General features: G+C 45.2%; 1 protein-coding gene across 1 annotated transcript in view; it reads left to right on the forward strand.

Moving 5' to 3' along the window:
* SH2D3C (SH2 domain containing 3C) overlaps positions 1 to 14,165 on the forward strand; it is a 289,572-nt gene that overhangs the window by 71,778 nt on the left and 203,629 nt on the right. The window contains exon 2 of the mRNA XM_086948617.1: positions 130 to 1,114. Coding sequence (XP_086804743.1) covers positions 130 to 1,114 — 985 coding nt within the window. The remainder of the gene's footprint in view (positions 1 to 129; positions 1,115 to 14,165) is intronic.

Below are 14,165 nucleotides of genomic sequence, written 5' to 3' on the forward strand. Positions count from 1 at the left end.
ATTATGTCTGGCTGTTTTAAGGAACAGCTTTCTCTGTGGGACGTGAAGGCGATGAAGGGCAGTCTAAATGGATCCATTGATGAGTGTCCTTTGGAGCACTCTAACACCAGCCTGTCTCTTCTATTCCAGAGTTGTTCAAGTTCAAGGGCTTCGGGAGTCTGACCAACCTCCCTCGAGCCTTCAACTTCCGCCGGACCACCAGTGGCGGCAGCGAGCTCGCTCCGCAGACCCAAGCCTTGCCAGAGGGGGGCGCCTTTGAGAAGACTCGTGATGACCTGGACTCTATGCCGCAGAGTCCATCCTATGCACGCTCCAGGGACATGTACAGCCACATAGGCACCATACCAAGGACCAGTTCCAACCGGCTGCTGAAGCCAGGGCAGGGGCAGGGCTTGGCCAGCAGCGACAAGGGTGACCTAGCCCTTCAGAGCCCTGAGAGTGTCCAGGGCAAGCGGTCAGAGCCCTCTACGGCCAGCATCGAGGACCAAGTGGTATTGACTGGCGCAGGTCTGGAGGACCTCAGAGCAGCTTCACAGTCCAGCCAAGAGACCAGAGGAGGAGTCCCTGGCCCACATCTGGAGGCCACTGGAGCAGTCCCTGGCCCACATCTGGAGGATACAGGCACAACCTCACTGCCCAACCCAGAGGACCCAAGAATGGTCCCTGGCACACATCTGGAGGACCCAAGAATGGTCCTTGGTCAACATCTGGAGTACCCAGGAGTGGTCCCAGGCCCACTTCTGGAGGACCCAGGAGCAACCTCACTATCAAGTCTGGAGGACAAAGGAACAACCTCACTGCCCAGCCCGGAGGACCAAGGAGCTGCCACTGGTCCACAGCGGGGCCTGTGCAACAGCCCTACAAGGGCCGTCATAGAAGAGTCAGGAGTGCTCAAGAGCCCAGTTGGCCGGAGAGGGCCAGCGTTTGCAGGGGGTTCTACCTTTCCAGAACCACGCCCCATCACGCATAGCCCACCAGGGACTGCTCTGTGTCCTGCTGCGGAAACCAAGCTCAGCATGGATTGGGCAGCAGAGAGCGAGGAGGGATCTGACCGCCATGCGGTGGAAGGAGAGAGAGACCTACCGCCCGTCTGCTGTCGTGGCCCCAAGAGGAGGTAAGGATGAGATGCTCTCTGAGAAGAGCGGAGGCAAAGAGAGGAGAGGAGGGCAAGAAGGGGGAGAGCAGAGGGAAGGGGAGAGAAGACCATGTGGGGGAAACAAAGAGGAGAAGGCCAAAGGAGGAGGAAAGACTCAAGAGGGGAGACCTGGACAGAAGAGGAGATCTGAGAGAAAAGCAAGGAGGGAAGAGGAGGAGAGGCAAGATGAGGACACCTGTGGACGTCTGGAGGAAGAGGAGCAGTAGAAAAGAAAGACGTAAGACCTGGGGAGGAAAGGAAAGGAAAGTGGGACAAGGAGTGCCAGGGAGAGGGAAGAAGAGGAGAGGCAAGAAGAGCCTGGCAGAGGAGAGAAGAAGAGAGGGGAGGAAAGGTTCTGAGAGGAGAAGGGATCAGAACTGGAGAGGAGGCCACTGGGGGCTTCCGAGGAGGAGACATTCTATGGGAACACAAGAGCTTCAAAGCAGAGATTTCATGTCATATTACATCGCGATTAAAAATTATATAATATGGTACAATAAGATATGATATAATAAGATAAGTGATAAAATATGATTTGATATGAGATATGATAGGTGATGTGATATGATATAATAGGATATTATATGCTATGATACGATATGATACGCTACAATACGATAGGTGCTATAATGTGATATGATAGAATACAATAATATATGATCTGATATGATCCAATATGATATGATAAGGTACAATTTGATATATGAAAAGAAGATAAGAAATGATATGATATTTGATATGATAGGTGATATGATATGATACGATACGATGCCATATGATATGATGGAATACAATATGATATGATAAGAAAGGTGATATGATACGATACAATATGATACAATATATGATACAATAGGATACGATAGAATACGATATGATACGATAGGTGATATGATATGATATATGATATGACGTGATATGCTATGATATTATATGATATGATAGGTGATATGTTAGGATATAATATGATATGTTATGCTATGATAAAATATGATATGATGTGATATGATATGATATGATACGATAGGTGATATGATATGATATATGATATGACGTGATATGCTATGATATTATATGATATGATAGGTGATATGTTAGGATATAATATGATATGTTATGCTATGATAAAATATGATATGATGTGATATGATATGATACGATAGGTGATATGATATGATATATGATATGACGTGATATGCTATGATATTATATGATATGATAGGTGATATGTTAGGATATAATATGATATGTTATGCTATGATAAAATATGATATGATGTGATATGATATGATATGATACGATAGGTGATATGATATGATATATGATATGATGTGATATGCTATGATATTATATGATATGATAGGGGATATGATATGATACGATACAATATGATTTGATAGAATACAATATGATATGACAGGTGATATGATATAATACAACATGATACAATATGATATGGTATGATATGGTATGGAACAGTACCGTACATTATGAGACGATATGATACAATACGATATGATAGGTGATACGATATGATATACAGTATGATAGGTGATATGATAGGATATTATGTGGTATGATACAATACTACACAATACAATGTGATATGATGCATGATATTCTATAATACGATACGATTTTATATGGAATGATGAGATATATGATATGATAAGGTATACGATATGATAGGTGATATGATATGATAGAATACAATACGATATGATATGAAATTATATCGTACTACACAATACAATATGATATGATAGGTGATATGGTACGATATGATACGATATATGATATGATATGATATGATATGGGATGGTTTGGTATGATATGGTATGGTATGGTATGGTAGAGTATGATACGATACGATACAGTATGATACAATACAATATGTCATAATACAATATGATATGATAGGTGATACGATACAATATGATATGAAATGATATGGTATGGTATGGTATGGTATGGTATGGTATGGTCTGGTATGGTATGGTATGGTATGGTATGGAACGGTACGGTACTTAGACACACTGGGAAGGCTAGACGCCTCTCCTCAGCGCATTGCTTTTAAAAATTGTAAATACATTTCTTTGGGTTTATTTGACATTTATTTTTAGCCTATTTCACTTTTAACTTATAGCCACTACTTTGTGAATCTGTGCTATTACCTATTGCACTGTACAGTCCCTGGTCCGCCGCAGCGTGTGCCACCAGTCATTCTTCCTGCCACTTTCTGAGGTCAGCAGTCTAGTTGCTGTTGATCTATCCCACCCACTCCCACCGGCTCATAAGCAGGTGTGCGGTCTGGACGCGCAGCGGACACACGCAGAAGGCGCACCAAAGGCAAGCCCGTCTGTGCACGTCCGCGCCTGGCCGCCGCCTGCCACGCTGCCCGTTACCATTCACAGTTTATTCTTTTCATCTCCATATATTTGGTGATCCCCATATCGATGGCCATCATACGATATACAAGTAAGCAGCTTCATTCTCTGAACAATCTTATCCCCTTTGAACAAAATATGAACCTCCCCCACCCACCGGATGCCAGCGGGAGTCACGTTAGCCTACCCCTCACCCTAACGGGTCATATCAGGCCAGATACTAATGACCCCCAGTTTAGTTCTAAACATATAACGGGTTAAACTGTAACTCTCGATCCCTCCCCAAACATGCCTTAGAAATCTGGACTCTGCTCGACTCTGAGGAGCAGACACCTTCTTTGTAACGGAGACCCGGCTTCAAGAGTCCTCTACCACGGACATCTCTCGAGCCTCCCCCAGGACTACCAGTTGAGTAGAGTGGATCGAAAGGACAAGAGGGGAGGAGGATTCGCTCTTGCATGTAGAGCTAATATCCAATTCTCTATCATTGATTCTCTCAGCGTAGATTGGGTAGAAATGTGTATTTTTTTTAATGAATACCCTATCCAAGGGATCCCGGAAGAGGGCCATACTTTACCGCCCTCCAGGCAACAAATTCCACTTTTCCAGTCACCGTATGGAGATAATCGCTCCCCAAGTGTTAAGTACTGATCATTTTCTTTTGTTGGGTAATGTTAACTATCACCATGACCTTTTTAAGGATCCACCTTCAATCGATCTCATCTACCCTGGGGCTCAAACACGCTGTGAATGGTCCCACCCATACAGCTGGCCACACTCTAGAGCTTTTATTTACAAATTCCCCTAACGTAATGGTTGACCCACCTCTGTCTGTATTGTGGTCTGACCACTACCTGTTGAGATTTAATACACCGATGACATCTTCCTGCCAGATTCTGCCTCAGAACCAATATGGCGAAGACCCTGGAATCAAATCGACCTGGAATCTTTTTCCTCACACTATCACCCCTCCGATGTCTAATACCAACCATCCCAATGATGCCGCCAATCTGTGAGACGCTGCTATCTGTCAGGCCCCTGATAAAATTGCCCCAAAGAAAAAAGTAAAACGTTTTCACAAATCCTCATCCTGGTTTTCACCTGATTTAAAAACGGACAAATTAGCGGCCAGAAAGGCTGAACGTAAATGGAGACATTCAAAAAGCCTCACTGATCGTAGTGATTATAAACTTTTACATAGGCGTTATTTTTCTCATATTGCGTCGGCAAACAATTTTTACTTGAGGGAAAGAATAAATAAAGCTTCCAATTCCCAGAAAGAATTATTTAAGATTTGTTATGAATTTACAAATCCAGTTTCCATGCAGCCTCACAGGAGTGGGTGGAATCTTTATCTACTTTTTTTTGTAGATAACATTGACAGTATCTATAGCCAGTTTCCTCACAGCAATGTTCAACTCAGGGATTGGAAGACAACTGTCCCTTGGCGGCCTCTACCCGTAATGAATTCTCTCTGGAAGAAGCCACCCTGGCACTTAAAAGGGTCAAATCAGGCTCTCCCACCGATACAGCGTCCTCCCAGGTTTGATCAAAAATCAGTCCAGCTATCATTCCCAGTCTAACTCGGCTCTTTAACCTTTCACTACTACACTCTTCGGTACCTACAAGGGGGAAGGAGGCCGTAGTTAGACCCATTCTAAAGAAACCCACCTCAGACCCTGAACAGCCAAACAACTATCGACCAATCTCCCTTCTCCCCTTGTTTGGTAAAATCCAGGAGTCACTGATAAATGGTCAATTAATTAAACATCTGGAAAAAACAAAGTGCTAGTTACCTCTCAGTCGGGGTTTCAAGCTTTTCATAGCCCTGAAGCAGCCCTTCTAGAAGCGGTGGATCGCGTACGACTCTCTCTGTACAATTGAAGATCGGCCGTTTTAGTCCTTTTAGATCTGTCGGTCGCCTTCGACACCATCTCCCATTCCATCCTTTTTGAGCGCCTGAGAGAGGCGGGTGTTGGAGGCCCCGCACTGGCCTGGTTCAGGTGTTATCTGAGTGACCGAACTTCCCGAGTCCAAATTGGGGCCTTCACTTTTAAGAGTCAACCCATAAACAGGGTCGTCCCCCAGGGATCCATCTTGAGCCTACACTCGACACATTGTCGTACGCAGATGATACGCAGCTGCTAATTACTCTGGGACCTGATGTTGTTAATACTAAATACAGATTTGGGCAATGCATGCTGGATATAAACAACTGGATGTTAACTAACAACCTCCAGCTCAACACAAATAAAACGGAAGTTGTTTTCTTTGGTAATGTACAGACGCTGTGGACAAATGATCGATGGCCTTCTACCTTAGGTACCAGTCTACTTCCGAAAGAAACAGCCTGTAATCTCAGCGTAATGATTGACAATCAACTCTCGATGTGCACCCATGTCAATGTAGTAACACGTACTTGTTACGGGCTAATGGACGCCCTTCGTAAAATCTTTAAATGGGTCCCACTGCCTTCCCGTCTGCCACTGATTCAGGGTCTAATTGTCAGTCGCCTGGATTATGGGAACGCTCTATTGGCATCCATAAATGCAGAGCTCCTACAAAAGCTCCAGGTTCTACAGAATACAGCAGCTAGATTGGTTTTGAACCTTCCCGCCCTCTCTCTTCTGCACCTAGCCTGAGGACACTCCATTGGCTGCCAATCAAAATGCGGATAGACTTCAGAATTTGCTGTCTTGTTCATAAAACCCTAAATGGACAGGGTCCTCAGTACTTGGCAAATAAACTGAAAAAGTGTCAGCCGCCGAGGACTCTTCGCTCTGCTGATAAACATCTATTAACAATCCCGAAGGTTCGAACAGCTAAGTATGGCAGCTGATCATTCTCGAAACTAGCTCCCACTCTCTGGAACTCCTGCCATTGCACCTGCGAACCGAGATAGATCATAACAAGTTTTGTAAGTCCCTTAAGACCTGGCAAATTTAAATTCACCTCTTTCCCAGTCATCTTTTCTGTCTGTTCCTGAGTCTCGGCAAAGCGCTATGAGAACCCGAGGGTGATATAAGCGCTCAACAAGAAACAGTACATAGATATAGATGATACAATACAATATGATATGGTGGTGATAAGATATGATATGATATACGATATGATATGATACAATAGAATACGATAAGACATGATATGATACGATACTATACAATACAATATGACATGATAGGTGATTTGGTATTATGTGATATATGATATACGATATGATAGGTATAATGATATGAAAGAATAAAATACAATATGATATGAAATACTATATAATACGATATGATAGGTGATATGATATGATATGATACAATATATGATATGGTATGGTATGGTATGGTATGCATGGTACGGTATGATACAATATGATACAATACGATACAACACAATATGATATGATGGAATACGATATGATATGGTATGGTATGGTGTAGTATGATATATAATATGATATGATACGATTTAATATGATATTTTATGATATGATATGATGTGATAATTGAGGAAGACAAAAGGTTTGGAGTAAAGAGTCAACGTGGGGAGAAGAGGAAGGAGAGACGAGCAGAGGAGACTTGAGGAGAAACAACTCACTCCATGTCATACCGGACACTGTCTCCAGTCCGTCTCACTTACACATCGTGGGGGTTGGAAGCTAAACCCCAAAGCAGATGCATCTCTTGACTGATCCCAACACTGCAACAGAGTATCGGACGGGGCTGCTGTTGGCACTGTTGGTATGCATGTATGTATGCACGCATGAATGTCGGTATGTATGTAAGTATGTATTCATGTATGCATTTATGTATTTATATGTTATTTCTGTAGCGTGAGCCTAGCCTAAAGGCAGCAGAGTGCTGCACAAGTGCAAAGGCAAGCTTGAAGGTGGTGAGTAAAATAAGAGTAAGCAGGGTTGTGGAAGGTTAATGCACTGTAATGTAGAGTTCTTTAAAGAGGTGAGTCTTCGTCGTACGTGGAATGGGGCGTTTATCGAAAGTCACTCAGCCAGCAGTGGCGTTTATCCAAGGTCACTCAGCCAGCAGTGGCGTGTATCCAAGGTCACTCATCCAGCAGTGGCGTTTATCCAAGATCACTCATCCAGCAGTGGTGATTATCCAGGGTCACAAGTTCACAGTGGTTACTGATAGTGAGCAAGAGGGAAGCTTGCACTGCTGTAGTTTGTGTTGACTTTGCTGTATTTATTGTGAGTTCGAAGGAAGCTTGCACTGCTATAGTTTTAGTTGTCTCTGCCGTCTTGGTTATGAGTGCGAGGGAAGCTTGCACTGCTGTAGTTTGTGTTGACTTTGCTGTATTTATTGTGAGTGCGAGGGAAGCTTGCACTGCTGTAGTTTGTGTTGACTTTGCTGTATTTATTGTGAGTGCGAGGGAAGCTTGCACTGCTGTAGTTTGTGTTGACTTTGCTGTATTTATTGTGAGTTCGAGGGAAGCTTGCACTGCTATAGTTTTAGTTGTCTCTGCTGTCTTGGTTATGAGTGCGAGGGAAGCTTGCACTGCTGTAGTTTGTGTTGACTTTGCTGTATTTATTGTGAGTGCGAGGGAAGCTTGCACTGCTGTAGTTTGTGTTGACTTTGCTGTATTTATTGTGAGTGCGAGGGAAGCTTGCACTGCTGTAGTTTGTGTTGACTTTGCTGTATTTATTGTGAGTGCGAGGGAAGCTTGCACTGCTGTAGTTTGTGTTGACTTTGCTGTATTTATTGTGATTTCGAGGGAAGCTTTCACTGCTGTAGTTTGTGTTGACTTTGCTGTATTCATTGTGAGTGCGAGGGAAGCTTGCACTGCTGTAGTTTTAGTTGTCTCTACCGTCTTGGTTATGAGTGTGAGGGAAGCTTGCACTGCTGTAGTTTGTGTTGACTTTGCTGTATTTATTGTGAGTTCGAGGGAAGCTTGCACTGCTATAGTTTTAGTTGTCTCTGCCGTCTTGGTTGTGAGTGCGAGGGAAGCTTGTACTGCTGTAGTTTGTGTTGACTTTGCTGTATTTATTGTGAGTTCGATGGAAGCTTGCACTGCTGTAGTTTGTGTTGACTTTGCTGTATTTATTGTCAGTTCCAGTGAAGCTTCCACTGCTATAGTTTTAGTTGTCTCTGCCGTCTTGGTTGTGAGTGCGAGGGAAGCTTGCACTGCTGTAGTTTGTGTTGACTTTGCTGTATTTATTGTGAGTTCGAGGGAAGCTTTCACTGCTGTAGTTTGTGTTGTCTCTGCCATCTTGGTTGTGAGTGCGAGGGAAGCTTGCACTGCTATAGTTATAGTTGTCTCTGCCGTCTTGGTTGTGAGTTCGAGGGAAGCTTGCAGTGCTGTAGTTTGTGTTGTCTCTGCCATCTTGGTTGTGAGTGTGAGGGAAGCTTGCACTGCTATAGTTTTAGTTGTCTCTACCATCTTGGTTGTGAGTGTGAGGGAAGCTTGCACTGCTGTAGTTTTAGTTGTCTCTGCCATCTTGGTTGTGAGTGTGAGGGAAGCTTGCACTGCTGTAGTTTTAGTTGTCTCTGCCATCTTGGTTGTGAGTGTGAGGGAAGCTTGCACTTCTTTAGTTTTAGTTGTCTCTGCCGTCTTTGTTATGAGTGCGAGGGAAGCTTGCACTGCTGCAGTTTGTGTTGACTTTGCTGTATTTATTGTGAGTTCGAGGGAAGCTTCCACTGCTATAGTTTTAGTTGTCTCTGCCGTCTTGGTTGTGAATGCGAGTGTCAGGCTCCGATCCAGGACTCTTCGGGATTACACCGATGATGTTATGGGCTCCATCTCATGACGGCCCCAAAGTCTGAAGTAGTATACACAGACTATTGGGATAGTCACACGAGGGAGAAATATGAAAACAGAAAGATAGAAAGCCGGGAAGGAAAGGAAGGGAACAGCGGGGAGGGAGATCTGTAACGACAAGTAACAGATATTCAAACACAATGTTGTTTTGTGAATACGTAACTGATTCACATTCCTGTCACCTATAATTTAGCTACCCTACTCTCTGCCCACCTGTAAAGAAAAATACGATGGGCTTTATCTAGGAGAGTTCTAGGAATGGAACAAGGAATTTGGATAACTGGAAAAAAAGGAGAAAACAAGAATTGTGTGCTTTAACATTGGTAAGACATTCTGAGCTCTGAGAATAGGATTCTAATCATCATAGCAAACACACCTGGGAACCTTGTTATATTGCTTAACCAAACCCACTGACAGTTCTTCCGTTCTTTCTCTCCTATAAAACATAAACAGGGATACCACTTGAATAGGAGGTGTAGCTTCGACAGTTAATAATTCTTAACCGTGATACAGCTGATGATAATCATTAGCTTATGATTTCTCCAGAATGAACACACAGGGTGCAGCCTGTAAAGGTCTATGTCTCAATACTCAGGGCAGAGTACAACAACCAATGTTCATGGCAATAACGCTATGCACCACATCTGTTTGTTCTATGCGATGGATGTATCATACATCGTCTTTTGACTCTTAACCTCAGAGCCCGCAGTACTTGGAAAAGAATCCCCAACACGGGAAATGCCCAAAAATAATGTCAATAACTAGGGAAGTAATAATTCCCTTTTGCAGGTTTTAGAATAGAGTCTGAATCTCCAATGAAACCAAAAAGTGAGTCACGTTCCAACTCCGAGAATAGCACTTTTTACACCTCAAGCGGGAAGACAAAGAATCCTGCTTCTTCGTCAATCCCGAAGTAGATATACAGGAACCAAATGCAGGAAGAACACAGAACAGCCTTATCGGACTTCTTTGATGTACGCCAAACACACGAAGAATTATCGGCAGCGTTCAGAAATCTTTGACTCCCTTTACTTCCTGAATGACGTCACCACGTGCAGGACGCCTGACGCTACGTCTCTCCCGTGCCAAGCATGCCGGGAGTGGTAGTTTGGGTCTCCCGACTGGCTCCGATGTCTGAAAAAGAACAGTTCGAGGCATGGCCGTGTGAGCTCTGTGACGGCCGCCACTGAGCAATTACGTGAAACATGACAGCGAGGGAAGCTTGCACTGCTGTAGTTTGTGTTAACTTTGCTGTATTTATTGTGAGTGTGAGGGAAGCTTGCACTGCTGTAGTTTGTGTTGACTTTGCTGTATTTATTGTGAGTTTGAGGGAAGCTTGCACTGCTGTAGTTTGTGTTGTCTCTGCCATCTTGGTTGTGAGTGCGAGGGAAGCTTGCACTGCTATAGTTTTAGTTGTCTCTGCCGTCTTGGTTATGAGTGCGAGGGAAGCTTGCAATGCTATAGTTTTAGTTGTCTCTGCTGTCTTGGTTATGAGTGCGAGGGAAGCTTGCACTGCTGTAGTTTGTGTTGACTTTGCTGTATTTATTGTAAGTTTGAGGGAAATTTGCACTGCTGTAGTTTGTGTTGACTTTGCTGTATTTATTGTGAGCTCGAGGGAAGCTTGCACTGCTGTAGTTTGTGTTGACTTTGCTGTATTTATTGTGAGTTTGAGGGAAGCTTGCACTGCTATAGTTTTAGTTGTCTCTGCCGTCTTGGTTGTGAGTGCGAGGGAAGCTTGCACTGCTGTAGTTTGTGTTGACTTTGCTGTATTTATTATGAGAGCGAGGAAGCTTGCACTGCTGTAGTTTGTGTTGACTTTGCTGTATTTATTGTGAGTGCGAGGGAAGCTTGCACTGCTATAGTTTTAGTTGTCTCTGCCGTCTTGGTTGTGAGTGCGAGGGAAGCTTGCACTGCTGTAGTTTGTGTTGACTTTGCTGTATTTATTATGAGAGCGAGGAAGCTTGCACTGCTGTAGTTTCTGTTGACTTTGCTGTATTTATTGTGAGTGTGAGGGAAGCTTGCACTGCTGTAGTTTGTGTTGACTTTGCTGTATTTATTGTGAGTTTGAGGGAAGCTTGCACTGCTGTAGTTTGTGTTGACTTTGCTGTATTTATTGTGAGTGCGAGGGAAGCTTGCACTGCTGTAGTTTTAGTTGTCTCTGCCGTCTTGGTTGTGAGTGCGAGGGAAGCTTGCACTGCTGTAGTTTGTGTTGACTTTGCTGTATTTATTGTGAGTTCGAGGGAAGCTTGCACTGCTACTCAGTAAATGCCCCTTTCTGTGTATTTTGCACAACACAAAATCAAAGGTACTGGTTTCGCCAATGTGTCTTCAGAGGTCTCCTATTTGACAGCACTGCTGGTAGAGCTCTACCTATTGGTAGAGCAACCTATAGCACTTTCAGCATTACCTGATTGTTTACGCTGCCACCTATTTTTATTTGTATCACCATTGATGTATCTATCTGGCTACGCTCCTACATTTACCCTCCCCACCCCAATTGTTATTTACTCACATGTTGTACCCATCGTCTGTGAAGCGCTCTGATATCTGCAAAGATCTTGTTCGCGCTATATAAAACTTTCAAAATAAATAAAATAAATAAAATCAACTTATATATATATATTGTGCTTTAGGTCAGCCATTCAAAACGATTGGCTTCCTTCGACCAGCCAAGTTCACCCATTGGCTAGAGGCTTTGTCAATCATTCATACATGCCGACAGACCCGCTTCAGGCGGGAGACTCCTGATTTTTTTATGAACAAATGCCTTATTTTGGTTGTCCTGCCTGAATTTTATGTCAAATACATTCTCCCGATTGTTACTTCTTTATTTCCCACTTAGCTCAGCCCTGTCGGCGGTTTCAACTCCCGCCTAAGGGTGCTGATGTATCCTTCCACCTATATGAGGGACTTCTTTATAGCTGTAGGTCTCTGTGCGCAGCAGCTGGCTCCCTCCCGTGTGTTATCACGGTGTGCTTTATCACCTTAAGTGCAGGCCCGCTTCCTTTGCCTATGCTTGTTTACTCCTGCTCCCATGCAGAGTCATGATTCTCTGCTAATCTCTCAGCCGCTTCCTGCATTTCCTGTGGATGACGCAGTTTCACCTCTTCCGGTTTTGCAGGATGTCTCCTTCCTCCCAGAGGCCGTTCTGTGCGGGTGGAGAGAAGAAAGCGTCTCCATATCCAGGTCTAACCCTGCACATGTGAGACGTTCCTCCGTGTGTTTAGCGTGCTCATGCGTGACATTCACACGCCGCATGCGTGACACTATGGCAGGCATCTCGACTGGATCACTGCTGGATCTCGGCTCCTGTTTCCTTTGCCTTCGGGCTCCTGGAATCGCTTGTTTACCACGAGGACAGCATCGGTGCAAATATGGGCTGCAGTGAACACTGGCGGGTGAGACCCTCGCTCTGGACCCCAGACACCCTGTGGCCCTGGTTACTTCCTCTAATGCCAATATCGGCAACACTCCTCAGTTCTCACACAGCAACATACATAAATAAACCACAAGACACCCTGTAAGTGGAGAGTATTGCTGCAGGTTTATTTGCATAACATGTATGCCAACAGGGTGGGTTATCTTACGGGCGATCCAAGGGCAGGCAGCCCCTCTGCCGCCTGCCTTCCTGATGAGCAAAATTACACCGTGGCCCTCACAAATCGGTGGTTACCAATTTTGGGTGGGGCCACCCCTCCCATCAGTGGACCGCCAGTCCACGCACTTACTCACGCCTCCCAGAAGGGGGGGCATTCCAGGCCGCTCCCGGTTGGTCAGGCGCACATCCGCCTGTAGGACTAACGGGGCGCCATCGTACTTCCAGGGACACGCTAAGACATCCCTGGGTATCGTTGGCTTAGCTCCCTTGTTGTGCTGCTGCATGTAGTACCCTTCTGTACCTTGCAGGCTTCGTATCGCCCTGTAACTCTTCCAAAGGTCTGGGGGCGGCCACCGTCACAACCAGGGCCCCCCACCAAGGTAGGCATCTTTACCTACATCCTGCTGGTTACCGGGCCTCTCCCAGGTCCAGCCAAAACAAGTCCAAGCCCATACTGGACCGGAGACCGGCATGCCCGTTCTGGACAGGTGCCCCCATCCTTTCTAAACTCCCTGTGGATTTCAGACTGATAAAACAAAGCCCCTCTGTTCAGGGATGGATGCATAATTTACACCAGGGGGGATTCAATTCTGGCAGCAGGACCCTCCCACCCTGGCAAGTCAAATCCTTGCCTCCCAGCTGTCAGAGCACAGTGGTGAGAAGGGGGACGCCCCTCCCCCTGCCGGGCCGCTGCTTCTACAGAATCTGTTCCAGAGCCTGCACAATTACACCACGCCTCCCAGGTGGCTTACGGCCGGCTGTCCCCTTAAATACCTTGGGATTCCCATCACCCCACCTGCTGAATCTGCCACTCGGAGGGGGGCCCAGTATCCGTGGTACCCGCCTTGCCCAACCCTTCATGTATATGCCCCCAGGATGACCTAAAACAATTGGTTCGGTGTTGGTTCGATGTTAACCTTTCCTGGCTGACGAGCACTCCCTTTGACAAGCCACTACTGACAAGAAATGCCAATGCGGGTGGAAGTAAGAGAATCAAGCCCGCCTTACTTCCTCTCACCCAGTATCCGTGTATAGCACTTGTCGGAGTATGTCCATCGCATTCAGCCAGTCACCACCCTAAGTGACGCCCTGCCCTCCCAAACATCTGACAGTATACCAGGGAGCAGACAGGACACAGTGACAGACTCTTGTACAGCTGGATAGGAAGGGTCACAGTGACAGACTCCTGCACTGCACAGCTGGATAGGAAGGGCCACAGTGACAGAGTCTTGCACTCTACAGCACGATAGGAAGGGCCACAGTGACAGACTCTTGCACT

The sequence above is a fragment of the Lissotriton vulgaris genome, unplaced genomic scaffold, assembly GCF_964263255.1.
Source record: "Lissotriton vulgaris unplaced genomic scaffold, aLisVul1.2 SCAFFOLD_2110, whole genome shotgun sequence".
In the NCBI taxonomy this organism is placed as follows: domain Eukaryota; kingdom Metazoa; phylum Chordata; class Amphibia; order Caudata; family Salamandridae; genus Lissotriton; species Lissotriton vulgaris.